General features: G+C 31.8%; 1 protein-coding gene across 1 annotated transcript; it reads right to left on the bottom strand.

The window, feature by feature from the left end:
• Positions 1-468: 468 nt before the first annotated feature.
• LOC140433336 (beta-Ala-His dipeptidase-like) lies at positions 469-21,108 on the bottom strand. Its single transcript, XM_072521366.1, has 7 exons — positions 20,795-21,108; positions 12,922-13,111; positions 11,207-11,359; positions 10,543-10,741; positions 7,618-7,822; positions 3,141-3,471; positions 469-792 (listed from the first exon to the last, which is right to left on the bottom strand). Exons 1-7 carry the CDS (start codon positions 20,983-20,985, stop codon positions 553-555), a joined length of 1,509 nt encoding a protein of 502 aa, XP_072377467.1. The 5' UTR covers positions 20,986-21,108; the 3' UTR covers positions 469-552.
• Between the last annotated feature and the right edge of the window lie 618 nt (positions 21,109-21,726).

Raw genomic sequence — 21,726 nt, 5'->3', positions numbered from 1 at the left:
TGCGCAGAAAGAATTAAAATACCAAATAAAGCTTTCAATTAATCTTTTGTCGTTATGGTAACATATTGGTGGCCACTGTATTGTCGAGCTGGAACGGCAATCTCTGCATTTGCATTGTCAAAAAAATGCAAAAAATAATCATACAGCGTAAAATTATTTATAATCTTTGTTGTAAGTTTTAATAGGATATTTAGTAAGTTTATAGCTATGTAATTTAAGAGTATTTTGTATCGCCCGTCTTAATTAGGTCGGGACATATCGTGGTGATAGAAAATATTCTGGAAGAATATTCGTGCTTGATTATTTGATTTGTCTCATTTAATCCGTTAACTGCTTTTCATTGTTATCGGATCGTAAGCTATATATAATTTTGAAGCTCATAAAAGCTATGTTTCATTCTGGTTAAGAAGGTTTTCCGATACTGATCTTTTATATTTTTGTTTACTAAATTATTGATCTTAATAAATTATATATATTTTATTGTAAAAAATATTTCTGTTATCAGATAAGTTAAAATAATACTAACGGGACTCTAAAATATAAGTGTAAATATTAAGATTTTAAATTTGCTTTTGATTTAGGTTTCTCGGCTAGCTGGAACATATAGGCCGCCAACAATTTTGTTCCTTCGTAGTAACATCTAGCAGAAATTCTTTCATTCGCCTCAGCATGATTTGAGTTCTTGGAACAAAGTGGTACCATAACAATGTTCTTTTCTAGAACACTGTCAAAAACAGCTGGGCTTTCTCTTCCTCGATCTTCTCTAATTAAATTTGGATCTTGTTTATAAATCTTAAATAGAAATCAATTACAAAAACTGAAATAAAATATATAAAAAATATATTCGTTTAAATGGAAAATGTTGCGCAATAAACGAACAATTGAGAGTTTTGTATCATATTAGAACCAATATTTCTAATTCTTCCTATTAAGTAACTAATGATAGTGTCCCGTTAAAGAAAATGTTTTAGGTCCTCGAAAGGTCCGGATTGGATTCGACGTATATCCGAGCGATATATAAATTGTACGAAAATGCAGTTAGTTATGTAAAAATTGGAACCAGAACCTCAAATGAATTTAAAGTCACTAAAGGCCTAAAGCAAGGATGCTGTTTGTCACCGACACTCTTTAAAATATACGTCCAAGAAACATTGAGGAATTGGAGAAATAAATGTAGATTTATGGGCATCGAAGTGGGACAAGAAACTCTGTATACATTGTTCTTTACAGATGATCAGGTGGTGGTTGCAACCGATGAGGAAGATATAAATTATATGAATCGAAAATTATTTGAGGAATATGCCAAATGGGGGCTTACTGTAAACATAAGCAAAACAGAAAATTTCAAAATTGGAGGAAATACCACAGATCTGAGGCTTGAAAACGCAGTCATAAAAGGCTGCAACCAGTATAAATATCTAGGAAGCATCATATTACCAGATGGCAGAGTTAAGATAGATGTACAAAACCGAATAACCCAAGGGAAAAAATGCATCCGAATACTGAATTCATTACTGTGGTCTAATAAAATAAAGATGCATACCAAACTTCGCGTATACAGAGCAATTGTAGAACCAATTACCACATATGGTGCCGAATGTTGGACGATGACAACGAATGAACGAGATAAAGTAGACGTTGTGGAAATGGATTATCTTAGAAGGTCATGTCGAGTATCGAGAATGGAAAGAATCAGGAATGAGGAAATACGAAACCGTACAGGAATTAGAGATACTCTTTCAGATAGAATACAAGGAAGGCAATTACAATGGTATGGTCACGTGATGAGAATGGATGAGGAGCGGTGGCCAAAGAAAGCCTTAATGTATGTTCCGCTAGAAAGAAGGAAAAGGGGAAGACCACCAAATTCCTGGAGAAGAGAAATTACAAAAACAATGCAATCTAGAGGCTTAGAAGAGGGAGATTGGAGAGATAGGAAAAGATGGAGGCTGAAATGCGGGAAGCGGCAATCGCCGTAGGACCCCCGTTATATGATGATGATGAAGTAACTAATTAAACTGAAAATGAAAGTAATTTATTTCAATCTAAAGGAACCCATTTCTTTACATTACTTGCTTTAGCAGATAATATTGTAACGCTAATACTGTAGCGTTTTCATTTTTCTAGTATTAACTACCCTTAAATTTCGATTGTGCTGTACCTATATTGTTTCGTAGACTGTTTTTATTACGTATAACTACACCGTATTTTCAGTTCCCCTTTAATTAATTTCGTCTGTGTTTAGTCTAGTCAAAAGTACTTGTTACTTTTGACATGTATCTAACCAATTTTGTGTTATGAACACAGACCCACTTTTTTCTCGAAGTATCTATTAAAATTGTTTATATTAACATTTAGTTTTAAGTTGTCTGGCTAAAGCGTATATGTAATATCCAGATGCAAAGATTTGAGGCATATTAGTTTTGTTGTACAATGGCAACAGGTGTTAAATTATTAGTTTCTTAAATACAGTTTTGTACTGATAACTCACATTAGCGGTAAGTTAATTTAATTTTGTCGGGCTGCTTTCAGTAGTCTTCCTTATTACCATCTCCTGCAAGACCTGCATACTTTTTTTTGCCTTGAAGGGTGAACGCGCAAAACTAAAGAGACAAACCTCATACAGCGATAGATTACTCGAAATGCATGTTCGACATATTTGGTTTCATGCTTTGAGTAACATAGAATTAATTTATCCTTGTCAAAATATTTTTTAGAAAAAAAAATCGTAATCATCACTAATTAAGGCATTTTTTCAACAAAAAATTGCAAATAACTCGGAAAGGAAGTAATTATCAAAAAATTACTAGGTAAGAAAAAGTATTTAGTTCAATGAGATACGTCTAAAAAAATTTCACTCGAAGCGATTCGGGATATTGTTTTTTTCTAACGTTATTTGTTAAAAACAATTTCCGGGTTACTTGGAAAAATTAAAAAAAAATACATTTGCAATTAAAAAAATATATAGAATCGAACAAAAAAGATTTGGTGCGGTAGAAATGCAAAAAAAGTCGGTATATTCTGTTTTTAAACGTTTTTAGGGGTAAACCGCTCGCATATAAGAGACATGTGTACAAAAAATTATTGCAATAAACACAGTATTACTGGATGTTCATTTATGTCTTTTAGTATAATTGTACCTGAATCATAGCTTTCCTTGCTGCTTGAAAATTATGAGAACCCGCATTTTCAAGCCACGTTCTGGTAGATCGCAGTAATTTGCATGTGACTCTGTTTTTAATATCCAACGTTTTGATAACATTTTTAATGTGATGTTGGATCCTTTCTTCTGTTCTGTCGATTATTTGCCGGGGTACTATCTTTACTATGAAATGTCTTTTAACGATACTCATATCCTTTTTATCGCAAATACATTCATCTATATCGTCAATAAATATTTGTGGCAGTCTCCAGAGACTCATAAGAAGTCTCACTTGGTCCCAGGACTTTTTGTGTGGTGGTAAAGAGTCCCTAAAAATTAAATAGATATTAATAATAAGAAGCTAAGCCCTTTTCTTGTGCGCAATACTCCTCCTAAACGGTGATAGATAGGAGAATAATTTTTTTGAATAATTAAACAGATTGTTGAGTAGATTCCCCTAAGGTTTAAAATTTAAAAAATTCGAACCGGTTTAAAAATGGCGGCCATAAAATGAATTTTTCCTATAGTAAAGTATAGGAATTCAATATTATACACAATGCAACAACGCGTCAATTCTCGAATGCTGGAGTGCACCAACAAGTGTTTCCACTTAAGGAATAATATGACCACTCAAAATTCGGGATCCTCTTGTCTCCGATTTTAATTTATGGGGTCTGTTTTACACTATCTGATGAGTTGGTATTTTTTTATTTTTATGTTTAGTTAGAAAGTATTCTGTTTCCAACAAGTGCAGCGTGTGTGAGGTGTTGTGATTGATATTTAGAGATTTAGACTACGTTTTGAGTTTAATACTTGAAGAATTAAATAATGAGGTAAGCATTACTTTGTTTTTAATTTATTAGTTAGAAATATATTAATAATTTTGTTGGGAATAAGCCACAATTTTACTTTAAATTAGGTTTATTTTAAATAAATAAATAAAAAATAAACTTATTATAAAGTAAAATTGTGGCGTATTCTCAAAAAAGTGGAACAGTAGGCGGTAGTGTAGACTAGCGCGGAGCATCATACTGTTTTCTGTATTTTTTAAATTGAAATAATATTTAAATATAAATTTAGTTAGTTAATTAGTTAGAGTTCTCAAACCGACTTCTTTTTCTTAAACGTGGCATTTTACAATCTAAAATATGAAAAAAAAAAGTTACTTCCGGTTTTACTTCCGTTTTTTATTTAAGAGGGGCGGAGTCTAACAATCATATTGTTTCCGTTTCCTAATGTAAATCTTCCTGAAAATCCTAAAAAAACTACTATATCGATTTTCAATTTAAAAAAAATGGCGTCGATACAGTTTATTTTTAGGATTTTTGGAACATTTACACCAGGCGACGGAAACGATGGATCATTAGACTCCGCCCCTCTTAAATATCAGCAAAACTTACATCAAAACTCGATGTCGAGTTGGTCCACTAGTAGACTTTATAAAGAAAGCGTATCGCGCTTACTTCGGTGTAAAGCTTGGTGATCAGAACAAACCTTGGGCTCCACACAAAGTGTGCTTTTAGTGTGTCGAACTACTGAGAAAATGGACAAAAGGTACACGTAACTCTTTACCCTTCGGCATTCCTATGGTATGGAGGGAACCAAAAAACCATGGAGACGACTGCTACTTTTGCTCCTGTTATATCAAGGGTTTCAATTTAAAAAATAAACAGAAAATTCAATATCCCAATTAACCTTCTGCTAAACGACCTCTATCTTATGGACAAGGAATCCCTATTCCTCCACCTTTTCTTCACACCATCCAACAATAATCATCAGATGAAAATTCAGACAAAAAAACCGAATGAAGACGAATTCAATCCTGAGATAGACCAACCTCAAAAGTTTATCCAATCTGAACTAAATGACTTAGTGAGAGACTTGGGCCTATCGAAGGATGCTGCACAAATCTTGGGATCACGACTGAAAGTTAAAAATCTATTGACTCCGGGTACCATATTTTCGTGGTATAGGTATCCTGAAAAATAGTTCGCGGAATTTTTTTCTCAGGAGGGCTCACTGGTGTATTGTTATAATATTCCTGAAGTAGTCATGAAACTGGGAGCTAATAATTACGATTCCACATTATGGCGGTTATTTATTGATTCTTCTAAGAAAAGTCTGAAGGGTGTCTTGTTGCACAATGGTAATACTTATGCCTCAGTGCCTGTTGGTCACTCCGTGCATCTCAATGAAACATATGAGCATCTTGAGCTGTTGCTAAATAAAATAAAGTATAGCGAATATTGTTGGCAACTCTGTGTAGATCTCAAAATAATATCCATGCTTTTGGGTCAGCCGTCTGGATGCACAAAGTATCCATGTTTTTTGTGCGAGTGGGACAGTCGAGCACGAAATTTACATTACGTTAAGAAAAAGTGGCCACTCAGAAAAAGACTTGTACCGGGACAAAAAAATGTGCAACGTGATACACTAGTTAACCCAAAATTAGATCTTTTGCAGCCTCTTCACATGAAGTTAGGATTGATAAAGCAAGGTGACTGCTTTAAATATCTGTCCGACAAATTTCCTGTACTTTCTGAAGCTAAACTTAAAGAAGGGATATTTGTAGGCCCTCAAATTTGAACCTTAAAATCGGACAGATTGTTCCAGAATGCAATGACCCAGGATGAATCTGAAACATGGAGTTCTTTCGTAGAAGTCATAGACGGTTTCCATGGAAACAACAAGTCTCCAAGTTATAAAGAAATTGTAGCCACATGGTCGTAAATTATAAAAAAAACTGGGATGCAATGTGAGCGTCAAACTTCATTTTATGGATTCCCACGCTGACTATTTACCCGAATACCTTGGAGCTGTCAGCGAGGAGCAGGGAGAGATGTTCCATCAAGATATAAAGTTACCAAGGAAGATGGGATATAAGAATAATGGCTGATTACTGCTGGACTGCTAAAAAAATGTAGGTTTGTGTTATTTGTGGACTTCACGAAAGTTTATGATATAATACCTATCTTATATACTAAAACGCTAAGCCCTTTTCTTGTCCACCACTTTACTCAAAAACCATATTAGATAATTAGTATTAGTATTACGTATGAGATTGTCAAGATATACTTTTGGTACAAAAATTCACTTCCGGTTTTGAGATGACCGGAAGTTAAAACACGCGCATAAAACGTCAAGATCTGCCACCGGATTCGTGATCAGCATGCAAAATTAACTGCTAAATGATATCCATGGCGACATTTGATGAACTAAAAATTGCATTCCAGTTTTGAGGTCGACTTCCGGTTTCGTTTTTATTAGTCAAATCAATAGAGAATTCAACGTAGAGTTCAAAAATGTAAGTTCACGAAATTATCATTTATAGTTTTTGAGTTATTGATAAAAATATTTTTACTTCCGGTCATTGTATATATTGTATATTTTTCTAGCAAAATAAAAATTTCATTTAAAAAACTCGATGTCGAGTTGGTCTGGTAGTGTAGACTAAAACTATGTAGACTATGGCAAGTATTAGAAAGCTTATATATTAATATTACACTTGTGAAAGCAATAAAACGATTCTACAAAGATCTTCGATCAAAAATAAAGGTTAACAACCAGTTCTCCGAGAATTGTAGGGTAAATAAAGGACTAAAATCTACCTGAGTGAGAACTGAAGAAAGATCAGGATCCTGCAATTCATGACAAAGCGATTAATACTGGAATATGAGCAATGGGGACTAAATGTTAACTTAAGACATACATCTATATAGGAGGAGCTGAGCTAAAAACGATGAACTAAACTTACAAAATTAAAAATGAAATTTCGTCATGTTCCGAATATGTCTATTTGGGGGCAAAGATGGAAAGAGACGGACTAACTGAAACAGAAATCGAAGAACGGATCATAAAAGAAAAACAAATAATAGGCGCAATAAACTCACAACTCTGGTCAAAACTATCTCTAAACAGAATAAGTTACAGCTATGTAACAGCATTTTATAACAGAACAAAAACTCCTTTGCTGAAAATTGATTTTAAATTCTTTTATTTACAAAAAAAAAGTCGGTGGGTTGACTTAGCAGAAATTTTGGAAAATTTAAAAATTGTTTGAGATCGAAAGGATTACTAACAATAAAATTTACAAATGTAAACTAAGTAGTAAAGTTCGTTGAAATATAATACTTAACTAAGAAACAAAATAAACTGTTTCATCTTGGATCACGGGTCCTGTACGTCTTTTGTTTTTAATCTACCGTTCATGGTCTCCAAATAATATAATTTCTATATTGCAGCAATTCAAAAAACTACATTAAAGGAGAATAAGGACAAGTAACGAAGGAAAATTATATGGTACAGGAGACGAAAAACAAGGACAAGAAAGCACGGTTCAAATTTTTTTATAATCATAAATGCGTTTTAATAGTATAACACCTATACGGCCGGGAAAGAACCAAAAAAATACTTTTAATTTCAGAAACAGATTAATAACAGAGACGATTATTCGAATATTCATATTAATATTATACCTTATTTCGTCAATGTTAAACTCATTTATTTTTTCATACATTCGCTCTTCATCGGGAGTAATCTGTTCCACCATGTCGCTAAAATTTGGAATAATTATATTATTCTTCTCATCGACTATGGTCTCAAAAATTTTTATCATGTCTTCTTTAATATCAGTTTTGGAATCAGGTACTGCTTCGATGGTCATTTCAAAATGAAGAACTCCTAAAACAAATTGATTGAAAAAAGAAACTTTATATATATATATATATATATATATATATATATATATATATATATATATATATATATATTATATATATATATATATTATATATATATATTATATATATATATATATATATATATATATATATAATGTTCCGAAAGATTTCCGCGGTTAGTACAATTAAACAGCTCACAAGAATTAATACTAAACTCAACAGTTTTCCGGGTTGAACCGCGGCGATTATCATTTCGCTTTTGACTTCCTCTTTGATGTCTTGTTCAGGGCTTCCGAGGTATTTCAAAAAAATTATTGTTTACATAAGAAAACAGTGCAGTAAATACATACAGGGAGGTCCTAAACTAACATAAGTTCATTTTAAACAATAATATGAATACTATATTATAAATATTATGAAAAGTGGTAGCGTGTGATACACCGTTTAAAATGGTTTTCAATACTCTATTCATCATCATCATCTTTAGCTCTACAACCCTGTGTGGGCCTTGACCTGTTCAAGAATTAGTCTCCATTCCCCTCTATCTTTCGCCCTGGCTTTTCAATTTCTGACTCCTAGATTCCTGAAGTCATCTTCGACTTGAATTTTAAATCTAGATCTTGGCCCGCCTCTCTTCCTGGTTCCTACTGGCTCTTGATATAATATCTGTCTTTGGGGGTCTCCAGTGTCCATTCTTTCAAGGTGTCCTAGCCACCTTAGTCTATTAATTTTAATAGACCGGACGATGTTGCATTTTTCATAGCATTGATACAACTCAAAATTGTAGCACCTGTGCGATATCCCGCTTTCTTGTACTCCTCCGTATATGTGCCTAACTATTCTTCTTTCAAAGCGGCCTAACAGTTCTTTGTCGCTTTTTACCATAGTCCATGTCTCTGACGCGTATGTCAGGACAGGTTTAATAAGAGTTTCATATATTAGTATCTTGGTTTTTCTGCTAATTATGTGTGATGTTAAGAGCTGCTTTAGTCCAAAGTAAGCTCTCTTTGCAAAGTCAGCTCAATACTCTATTCAGCAATGTAAATATTTTTCTTTTTTGTACAAGAGTAGTTAAGGAAAAAATTATTTTATTTCATTCCATCAAAAAGCTATCGAGTCGAATATCTTTCTTGACTGGTCTATTGGTTATTTTGTTATCAAAAAAGTAACATCGAATCCTTTTATGACATTAAATATCACAAAAAGATTGGATGTATTTAAAATTAATATTAGTGGCTAGACCTCCTTAATAATTTGAAGTGAAAATATGTTCCCTTACGAATTTTTAAACATTATTCTAAATTATTTTAAAATGAGCTTCACTTGATCCCAGAGAATTGAAATATTAATATTGGTTGGGGTGAATGATAAAATAAGTATGCATTCTGAAGTATGAAGATTATTTAATGAAAAGTATCCTGACCGTCATATTTCCCAGTCTACGGAGAGTAGAATAGAGAAAAATTCTGAGAATTTGGAACTGTTAAAGATCTTTCCAAACCTGGCAGATCAAAATTGATTGATCAAAAAAATTAACTGTTGAGGAAAATCCACATAAACCAACAAGAGAATTGGCTTATGATAATGATATAAGCAAAACTTCTGTATTGAGAATTTTGAAAAACAATGAATGCCATCCGTATAGAACTCAACAACTACAGGAACTAAATGAAGATGATCCAGATCGTAGATTAAAATTTTCTTTTCTCAGATGAGGCAACATTTACCCTACATGGAATGGTCAAAAAACAAAATTGTCGATATTGGAGTACGCAAAATTGGACCATACTTCTTTGAGTCTACAATAACTGGGCCAAGTTATTTCAACTTTCTACAAAATGTTTTAGCACCTGATTTACGACAACGCTTCCCAGATACTGTTAACCGCGCAGAAATTAATAGAAACATATGGTTTCAACAAGATGAAGCTCCACCGCAGCAGTACGAACATTTCTTGATCAAACTTTTTCGCATCGATGGATCGGTAGACGTGGCGAAATTGAATAGCCACCCCGTTCTTGCGATATGACTCCACTGGATTATTTCTTGTGGGGCTATTTAAAAACAAAAATCTACATGATGAAACCAACCAATATCGATGACTTAAAGTCTTGCATAAGGCAAGAAATTAATGAAATCACCGCAGAGATGTTGCAAAATGTTATCGAAGAGAAGGTGACAAACGGTGATCATTTTGAGCATATGATTTAGAATAAATTGTTGTAATTATTGTTAATAAACTTAAATTCGTTCTATAAAACTATTATTTTACAAAATAAACAAAAAGATCCGATATTACTTTTTGACAGCAAAACAACTAATAAATGAGTCAATCGTAAAGGATATTCGACTCGATGGCTTTTTGATGGAATGAAATAAAAAAAGTTTTTGCTTGACTATCCCTGTACAAAAAAGAAAAATATTTGCATTGCTGAATAGAGCATTAAAAACCCTTTTAAACGCTGTATCACAAGCTACCCCTATTCATTTAAAAATTTTTCATTGGTAACTAATACCCCTAGGGAATTCAAGATACATTTGAATGTCATTGATACATTAAAAAGTGACCTGTTTCAGGATTCTCCATTTGTATTTATAATATTGTATAAAATAAATTTATTCGTTACTTTAGGACCTCACTGTAGAAAAGCAATAAATAAACCAAATTTTATAAGATTTTTTTTATTATATTATACTGGGTTTATATATGGTAGCACTTACCAACAGTTCCATAAATTATACAGGGGCATTTAGGTCCTAACCATTCCCCGTCGCATTCAATTACATAATCCACGCTATTAAAAAAGTCCTGTCTCCTTGTTGCGACAAAAGCTGAAAATCCTAAGCTATTTTGATGGTGCATCATTTCTATAACCAATCTTAAATTCACTGGTAATGGCATTTTATGAAACCTAAATGCCTATTAACAAAAATTAATGTAAAAACTAAGTTGAAACAATCGAAGAATTAATTTAAATATTTTTTTTACTTATGGTGTGTAAAATGTGTATGTTAAAATTTATAGAAAGTGGAGATTTTAGCAAAGGTGGTGAAAACCTCGAGTGCTATAAAACTATCTATATTTAGCCCTATCAGCAAGTATAAAAGTAATCTTGGTATAAAAGGAAGAATGATGCGATGCTACTTCTTCTCTGTCCTTTTTAGGGTATTGAACGAAGATATGTGCAGATTGGAAGCATTTGAGATGTGGTTATATCAAAGCATACTTAGATCTCATGGGTTGACAAGTCATATGTGAGGATGTTCTCAGAAGCATGAAGACGAACCGAGAGTTAGTGACCACCACAGTAATGTTTTGACATTGAAACCGTTCTAACCTTATCTAATACTGTGTTTTGTTAATGTTAAAAATTGCGTCAATCACCTGAATAACATGTAACCAGCACATTAAAGGACCTTTACCGCATCCGGCACCATTTCCATAAAAGAATTGATCTATTTCTGTTAAAGACCAAGGATCAGTTTTCCAAGGTTTACCCTTAGGATCTGGAACATCGGCGTGCATATAAGCAGCAACCTAAAACAGGAAAACATTGGCATACTTATTTATAATTAAAAAAAAATTGATTTAAAAAATTCCTTTATAAAAGGTATAATATTAAAAACCTATCGGGCTACATCACAGAACGTTTTCGGAATAACTATTCCATCATCAGTGCTATCTGGATGTACATGTTTGAAGCCACTAAATATATGGGTAAAAACCCTTTAAATGTTGTTAGAATAACTTCGAGTTAAATTTTTTTTAATTAAAAACTATGATACTTATGCAGAAGTAAAAAACTTCAAAATTTGTATATTGGTATAAAAACATTTAGTTAAAAATGTCGTCCAAAATTTATAGATACATAAAATGTTCGATCTAGCTCAGATAATCCTCAGTGCCTTCTTTTGGTAACATAATATAATGTGAACATATCTCTTTCTTCAAAAGTTTTGTCTGCAGTGAAGTCCTGATGTTGGGTGATACATTTTTATATCTCCTGACAACAATATATCTAGCTTTAAGTTGTTTTTTTGTGTTGCTAGCCGCAAATACTGAAAAATCAAATTGAACATACTGTCATTAATATAAAAATTAATGGAAAAATCCCAGTAGTTGCGACATCCACACAATTAAAAAATTTTACTTAGGAATGTTGTGGATTTTTTTATTATAAATATTTTGGTACTAAGTTTGCCCGGTAGCCAACGAGTTATAGGTTTATCGAAAACTAAAGTTTTTCTTTGATGTTTGCCGCTCGCCTATTATCTTATTTACACAGCCGTAAGTTTGGTATTTGTACCGATAGATTCTCCTATACAATTTTATTCGGTACATCTTCCCCACTCTCACTTCTGGTATTCACATGAAGCATGATGTTTACCTCAATTCTAGATATTTGCTTTTTGTGAAAGTCAGTGAGATCCCATTTCGAATACTCTTCTTGTAACTTCTTCATTATATAGCTTATGTCACCTTCGTCGAAAACAATAAGAGATTAAGAGAGTATGCAATATATTCTTCTGTAAATAAGAGAGTGTACAAGCATGCTTCTTTAATGTAAATGCCCACCTTTTTACACTTTTTTTCTCTTAAATTTTTAATGCTTCTTGTATATTAATTTTAAATAGTGCAAATAACAGGATGTAGCACTGTTTAAAAAAAAATTTAACTTTAAATGGAATTGAGTTATACTTGTTGATCTTAATGCAATCCTTCTGTTTTTTATAAATGTTATAATATATATTGCTTTGTCATAGGTAGGATCTTGTAAAATGTTATTTCTTCTAAACTTGGTCGTTAAAAACCTCTAAATTCAATAAAAACTGGAAATAGATCACTTAGGAAAAGTCGCTTTCAATGAAACCGCTGTCGGGATTACATAAATCAATTGTGAGAAAACATATGTAAGTTTATGTACCGGAAATTTTTTTAACTATATCGTAGTTCCATTTGAGGGTTACATTGTATACGAATTTTATACTTTGTATATTTATTTTATTGGCTTAGAAATTTATCATTACTCGTATAAAGATGATAAACCAAATTTTAAGAGAGTCATTGTTATAATTAATTTATGGAGGTAGTCAACTTACCGTGTATTTATTTGGATCGTTTCCCAATGAAGCTAAAATAACTGGGGGAATTCTAACTTTCTGGCCATTAAGGTTGTAAAATCCAATATTAAAACATTCGTACCTTAAGTCTAACTTTACCAACCAACCTTCTATGAACTTTATCATTTTCTTACCATCAGATCGGTATTCTATATCTGTTGTAATAGAACTGTAATATTGAAGAATAATAAAAAATATAGTTTTAAATTACTTAATTAATAGGAAGATTTTGTGTATAATAATAGGAAATACCATATGAAATGCAGTTTGTATATAGCTAATTTTACAAAGTTTACAGAGTTCCATTATATGATTTAACGTTAAAACAAGACAGTTTATCACTACATAAAAATAAAGATCAACTTCAGATGTAATTTTCATTGTAAGACAGTTGATGGAAAATACAGGAATAAAGAAACGGATGTGTGAAAGGTATTCATTGATCGTAAGAAAACGTGTGACAGAATACCCAGAGAGATTATGTGGTGAACACACAATATGAAAGGAGTTCACGTCAACTATGCAAAGATTGTGAAAGATATATATGACCTAATAGTGATTTTAATATTAGAATTAGAGTAGATATTAGTGTTAAAATAGGTGTAGAGGAGACTGGTAAACATTAAATGTTATGCTCTTAAAAGAAAGAAAAAACATCGAATGCATATGTCATGAATGAGACTGCATAGAGAAATGAGCGAAGTGACAAAAAAAAATATAAAATTAAAAATAAATATATTATGAAAATCTAAGTGTGGTACCAATCGATGCTAAAATAAGAGAGCATTAATAGACCAGGGCGGATTTGTTTTGAGGTGAATATGAAGGGTGGCATTATGATTTTTGCAGAAAAAGTTGTGTGATAACTTCAGTAATAATAACTGACATATTTTCTCTGAGAGGTCGGGTATTTAATATGTCTCTGACATATTAAAAAATTAAAATATTTAAAAATTAATAAGAACGTCGTTTTTCTACTTTCTTTGCTTGTAACTTTAAAACGATTAATTTTGGAAAAGAGTCATTAAAAAATAAATTAGCGATAATTGAATTTTCTATAAGATACGACTGGTTAAAATTGTTTTAATTTATTACCATTGCTGAAAAATAGCAATACATATTAAAAGGGGGAAACAGGCATGTTCTTCTTCTTCTTATAAACAAATAGAATATCTTGGTTACTATTAGATTAAATTAAATTCAGAAAACGGCATTAGAAAAGACTCGCCAAGGCGCTTCTTAAAAAAAAAGTTCAATTACGAGAAGTGGTTCCTGAGATACAGGTCAACGTTGACCGGCATTCGCAAAGAAGTTATAAACAATATAATGGTAATCTTTAAATCTTTACATTTTTCTGTCGGAGCTCTTTCTCGATAAAAATTTTCATATCTTCAAGATATTCATAACATATATTATAATAAGAAAAACGATCGGTATTAAGCGTGAAAAATGCCAAAAAAAAAATAGGTTGAAGAAAATTGAATTTCAAATTTTAAAATCGGCATACGTAAAAAAAAGTATTTTTTGCTTCTAATAGAAAAATTTTCTTCATTCTTCATTTTTCAATCCGATATAACTCAAATAGGGACACCTGAATAACTCATTACCAAATACCAAAGAAGATTTTGCTTTGATATAAATACATTAATTTTTTTATAACAAAATAAAACCATATATTTTTTTTTAGAAAAACTTACCCAACGTGTATCTTTTAACGTTTTCAATACAAATATTCTCATTTGACTGCTATATAAAACAAATCAATTTTTTTTTAATAATTGTTTTTATGATACATAAAAATGAACTTCACAAGGATATACAGTAGTAATATACAGTACAACGATAATAGTCAATAATTTGAAACAGGAAATGGCAGATATGCATTTAACTTTGGGTAAGTTGGATCAGACTAAATTATGATTTTAATAAACTATCGGGAATATCGTAGGTGAATGTCAAGGAAATAGTGCAGCAGCCGCAAGGCGTTATGCAGTAAAATACCCCAATTGAAATACACCCGATAGACGATTATTTCTGACCATTGATCGTCGTTTAGGGGAAACGGGTACATTCCAATCGCAAGTTGCTGGCAATAGTGGTCGTCCAATAATGGATGCAACTGATGAAGACATTTTAGAAATCATTGAAGAAGTCCCTGGAACATGTACAAGGGTAATAGCTGCTCAACTTAATGTTTCTCACGTAAGGGTTTGGAGGCGTTTGAAGGATCAGCTGCTTAAACCCTATCACTTAACAATGGTTCAAGAGTTATGGTTGAAGATTATTCTAGAAGGATTGCATTTTGCGATTGGTTGTTAAAGGAAAACACGCGAAATGTTAATTTTATTAGAAATATTTTGTTTACCGACAAGGCTACCTTCAGTAGAAATGGAATAACAAACCACCATAACGAGCACATTTGGGCAAACGAAAATCCTCACGCCAAAAAACGACTCATCACCAAAGGTCTTTTAAAGTTAATGTTTGGACAGGAATTGTGGATAACAATCTAATAGGCCTAGTATTTCTTCCCAACAATTTAAATGTTGATAATTCTTTGCAGTACTTGGCAAACGATTTACAAGAGTATTTGGAAGAAATGAATATTGCAATAAGGCAAAATATGTGGTTTCTACAAGATGGCGCTTCACCGCATTACAGTAATGAAGTCCGGGAATACCGTTGCAGGCAGTATCCTGGTCGGTGGATTGGAAGGGGTCGTGACGCACCTATTTCTTGGCCACCTAGAAGTCCAGGTCTTAACCCCATGGACTTTTGCTTTTGGGGGTTTATGAAAGAGAAAGTATATTCTGTAACAATAGAGGACGAACAACAATTGAAGGTTAAAATAATTGAAGCTGCAAATCAACTTCGTCAGAAATAATATGATTTTTCAGCGCATTCGATTTTCCTTATTAAAACGATACCGAATGTGTATTGAAGAAAATGGGGGTTATTTTGAACATGTATTGTAATATTATATTTATAGACGTTATAGACATTTTTTGTACTTGTTAATTCATTTAAGCAATTTATTTAGTTGCACGTAATTTTTTAAAGGTTAATGAAAAGGGCCGCAACTCAATAAAAACTGTTTTTTTGGAAAAAGTGATAAGAAGAGGCAAAAAAAAATTAAAAATAATGTGTTAAACTAATGATGCCACAAAATTCATTTGATTTGAAAGTACTCAAAAGTTTGGGGGGATTTAGGGCTGCACACCCCCCTCTTAAAATATTTCTGTGCGCTTAGATTTTGTTGTTTCTTTTTTATGAAAAATGCTTTCAGAACAAGAAAGTAACGTGTCCATTTTTATTACAAAATGTCAAGTAGTTTAGGAGATAATGCAAAAAAACCATTTTTATTTTGTAACTTCAAAGGGCTGTAACTTTTTTTGTATACACTTTTGTACTAAGGTAAGTTGGATTCAATCAATTTATTTTTGTCAAAATTGAAGTTTAAAATAAGTTTATTTTTGACGTTTCGATTTCCACTTCGGAAGTCGTTGTTAAAATACAAACATTAATGAATGAATGAATTTATTAAAATAGTAATTAATATAATTTTATGTCATTAGATTTAATTTATAGAATTGAATTAAAAATTATTTATTTCATATAGAAAGCATCTTTTTTTTTCAATTTTCTGATAATTATTCGTCTAGGCGTGCTTCCTTGCGCTGTGGAGTGGATCTTCTATTACTTCACCAAAATCTATATCTTGAAGTGAAAAATAACTCCCCAAATTTTCATCATGTAATTCTAAATCAATTTTATTAAAGTTAATAGCAGTATCATTATTTATTATTATTATTATTTTTTTTTTTTTCGAGATTAATATTGAATTGCGAATCATCCGAAAATTTAAAAAAGAAAAAAGATACTTTCTATATGAAATAAATAATAATTTTTACTTCCATAGTATAAATTAAATCTAATAACATAAAACTATATTGTTGTGAAGTTCACTTTTGTTAATTTATCATAAAAACAAATATTGAAATAAATTTAATTTATTTAAATAAAATTTGTTTAAATAATTGTACAATTTTCAATTGAGAATATTTGCGTAGATAGTGTTCCTCCAGGTGATATTGGTATCATCAGCAAAAAGAAAAAATGTTCCATCGATTTTTAAATTAGTGATGTCATTTATAAAGATAAGGAAAAGTAGAGGACGCATACTGAACCTTGCGGTACTCTACATACAATGCTTTTGTGACTGGAGTCTGTTGCTCCAACTAGTTCTTTAAAAAAGATTGGAACTAATTCAAAGAAGTACCTGGAATTCCGTAGAAATTTTGTTTTTTTATCAAAATGTGATATACACAATCAAAAGCTTTGGCATAGTCACAACAAACAGTGGCAGTGTAAAGATTATTGTTTAGTGCTTTATAGACCTCATGTAGTACAGAAAACAGCATCACTGGTACATTTATTAGATAAAAAGCCGAACTGACTTTGTGATAAAATGTTGTTTTCAACGAGAAATGACAAGTCGGGCTTTTATAAGTCTCTCAATAATTTTGGATAGGACCGGTAATAAGGCAATAGGTCTTATTCATCACCCTTATGAAGAAGAACGATAATGGCTGTCTTTAGGCATTCTGGGAATATACACTTTTCAAAAGAATTATTAATTAGTGTGACCAGGACTTCCCACACATTTTTTGGGAAATTTAAGAAAATTTTTATGGATAGTCCATCAGTACTACAGGAATATTTGCTTTTGATACTACTGATTGTTTGGATCAGTTCAGACTTATCAACTGGTCTTATAAAGAATGAATTCGAGACCTTTTTTGAATTGGGTAGATAGGAAATAGGATCTTGTTGTGGCAAAATAGTTGATGTTATATTTTTACTCACATTAACAAAGTATTCATTTAGATTTTCAGGGTTTGGAAGAGAAAATGTTTAAGCTGTGTTAGTTTTATTTCGAAGATCGTTCAATATGGACCAAGTTTCTTTTGCAACATTTCTAGAGCTTCCTAGACGATTTTGATAGTACATTTTTCAGCTGTTTTAATAAGTTTTAGATAGGTTCCTCTTGGAGATATATTCAGTGACAAAGATGTTGGTAGTAAATTTCTTGATGTACAATAGTGAACGCATATTCTTGGCTGATATCCGGATACCTTTGATAGTCCAGGGATTGTAATGTTTTGACTTAATTGTATTTAAAGGATATGCGTTATTGAAAATACAGACAAACCTATCCAAAAAATCAATGAAATTATAGTCCTCGTCCGCAGAGGGAAAGTGTCACCCAGAAGTTAAGCATAAATTTTGTAATTTACGTTCTGAGCGGAAAAAATCCTACTTAAACTTTGGGTTTTCGAGGATAGCTTGTTAAGAGTGTTAAACTACTGCTTCATGATTAGATAGTCCTGAATTAATTATTTATTGTAGAGCATACATTAAGGGGTGAGAAGCAAAAAATGCTTCATTTAACAGAAAGTCATATTTTGTTATAGGAGAGAAATCATTATTTGTAGAAAGAATTAGGGTGCCACCATGAGCTAAACTTGGACGATCATGCGATATATTTTTCTACAAAAAAGGCTCGTTGACTTTATGCCAGTGCTCGGTAATCGCAACTATCAGAGAAAATCCTAATTCCTCTAGTGACTTTCCTTATTTTTGCAGGTGAATAATTCTTTTCGAAGTGAGAAAGACCTAAAATCAGCAAGATCAACTTCCACCTCAGTTGGACTAATTCCATAGGCATCGTTAAATTCTAGAAGGATTTTTCGTAGATCATCAGTTTTACTGGGAAGTCCTTCAAAAACCAAAAAGAGTTTTACATTTATGTTGGTGAATCCTTCGTAACATATTGAAGCAGGTCGGTCGTGTAGAAAAGCAAGATGTAACTTAATGCCTTTCAAGATATCGGATTTCCTTAATCTTCCTAGAAGATATCGACTGTTCGAGTTATTGGTTAATCTAAGTCTTGGTAGAGATAAAGGATCCAGATTTATCGATGGTTCCAAAGTTAATATGAGAATGGAAAGCATATATGTTATGAATATCTGGAACTGGACTGGAAATTAACCGTATTAAGGCGAATTTTTTCTCTATCTATTACTTACTTACTTACTTAATCAGTAGACCCATTTATACCTTTCCGTGTTGGGCCGTTTATAATACAATTCATTAAATTACAATATTTTACAATCTTCTGAGGTGTCCTAACTTATAACGAACTTTCTCCATTCCTTCCTATTGGATGCCATCTGTGTTGCTTAGTCTTACCCTTATTCTGTAGTATCTGCGAGCTGTCACTATTCCATTCTTTAATTGGTCTTTCTCTTCTGTTCTTCCCTATTGGTTTGGCGCCCCCCACTCTTTTTACTTGTCTATTATTGTCCATCCAGGTTAGATGTCCGAACCATGCCAATTTTTTCTCCTTGATTGAGTCGAAAATTGGTTTGATTTTGAGTATTTCTCTTATTTCTTCATTTCTCATTCTATCAGTTCTTTTTACTCCGATCGTTCTTCTGAGGTATTTCATCTCTGCTGCCTGGATTCTGCTCTGATGTCTTTTGTTTATTATCCAATTTTCTGCTCCATATATCACTGTAGGTCTATATATTGTTTTGTATATTGCCATCTCGGTCTTTGTTGATATTTCTTTGTTATTAAGGAATCCTCTATTTAGTGCTTGGAAGTTTTCCTGTGCTTTTCATTCTGTTGTTAAGATCGTCCTCGATGTCTCTTTTGTTGTTGATTACTGTTCCTAAGTATTTGTATGAATTTGTCTGTATTATTTTTTGTTGGTCTATCATTACTTCTATTTGATCTTCCGTCCTTTGTTTCCTTGATATTTTCATTATCTGAGTCTTCTCTTTGTTTACGTTTGTTCCATTTCTCTAAGTTGTATTTCAATTTTTCTGCTGTTTCCGCAATTAATACTACGTTGTCTGCAAATATACACATCTCAGCGTTTATCATTTGCATTCTGTTCCAACCGATGCCGTATTTCTTGAATGTTTTCTTACATTCTTTCACTATCTCATCTATTACATTTATGAATAGCACTGGGCTGAGACTTCCCCCTTGTCTAACTAATTGAGTTGTTTCAAATGGTTCTGACTATATTTAACATTCTTACTGTATTTGTTGTTTTCATGTATATACTCTTTGTTGCTTCTATCAATTCTTCACTTACCTATCTATTACAATTTTTCAATTTAAGACTGGACAGACAGACGGACGAACGGAACGAAATTTATTTTGTTGGCTTATTGATTATTTCAATTGGCTAATTGGCTAAGTCAATGCCAATAAAAAAAAACAACCAAAACGAGAAATTTATTTATATCGTCATGGCATATATGTAACGATTATTATTTGGTTATGATTAGTTATAACTGTATTTCTTTAAATAACTTATAATAACAAAGTTATTTAAAGTTATGTTTTTAATAATTAGAGATGACATCAATAACGTCAGCACTCTAAATTCGCACCAGAAACTATAAAGCACTTCTGTGGGTTCTTCAAATTCGTAAGATTATTTCAATCTTCGGTTGTGGTCAAATTCTTCACAAAATATATATAATTAAAGTGTTAGAAAGCAGATGCTGCATACAATGTCACTGTTATCGAGGTAAAATTATTTGAACGTGGAGTTGTGGATAGTAAATTCGAAACAACTACTGAAACTTACTCTTTTCATTCGTTCAAAAATAATTCGAAACTATGTTTTACACGAAAAATGTATTCACATTAAATAGCTATACTAATTTTATCTGCAGTTTGAAAATCTTAGTTCTAAGCTGTAAATGGTCTGTAAATTTTCAACCTAATTTGCACTTTGATTAAATATAAAATATATATTTCTAGTACATACCGTATTTTAACTGCTTGTTCTAAATCTTTTAAAAAATTCTTCCTGTTTGAATCTATGAATTGTATTATTTTTAATAGGGCAGGTTGGATCTTAATTTTCATACTTTGTTTTACAAGAAAATACGCCCCGTAACTACCGCTGGTAGTTTGCGTTTCACTATGTTCTGTACGATAGGCATGGGGATAAACCATCTTTATTTATTCGATTTATGTAAAAATGGAAAATTAATTAAGTAATCGGTGTATAAGAAAGTAAAAATGTAGAAAAATGTGACACATATTATTTCTACTGACATTTTCGAAATAGACACTGATCCGCACTTGTTTATTTTTTAGTATAATAAGAAAGTAAGTAGGTACGAATATAGTTTCATTTTTATTTTTTGTAATGTTTGTAAAATTTAATCTGTTATTACTGCACGTTTGTTTCTTGTTGTAGCGATAAGCAAAATGAGGTTTTATTCGGATACTTATTTAGTAAATATTGCTTTTATAAAAACATTTTGTCACCGAAGTATAAATTTTAAACCATTTTTATGAGCTCATTTTATGTCATCTTTGTATTCGAAGTTTGTCAGGATGGTCATGTTATTTTTAATAAATTCTTGAACAAAACTGAGACAAGAAAGTATCGATAATTATATTTTTTCTTGTTTGAACAATCTTGTACAAAGATCATTGTAATCTTCTGCTATAAAAACTGTTCTATTCCATATTCCACATTTCCAAACCGAGTATAGTGCTGTATTATGCCATTACGAAGGCTTGCTCCTGAAATCTTTGTAACCATACTTTTTATTATGATGTTAACAAATACTGGAGCAAATAATTCATTGGTCCTAGACTAGAAAGAACTTGTACTTCTTAACCGGTCTATAAGTTTGTATCTGATATATATCATCATCATCATCCAGCCTCAAGAGTCCACTGCTG

This window comes from Diabrotica undecimpunctata, chromosome 2, assembly GCF_040954645.1.
Source record: "Diabrotica undecimpunctata isolate CICGRU chromosome 2, icDiaUnde3, whole genome shotgun sequence".
NCBI classification, from domain to species: Eukaryota; Metazoa; Arthropoda; class Insecta; order Coleoptera; family Chrysomelidae; genus Diabrotica; species Diabrotica undecimpunctata.
The sequence above is the reverse complement of the archived record's forward strand: the minus strand, read 5'-3'. Positions and strand labels throughout refer to the sequence as shown.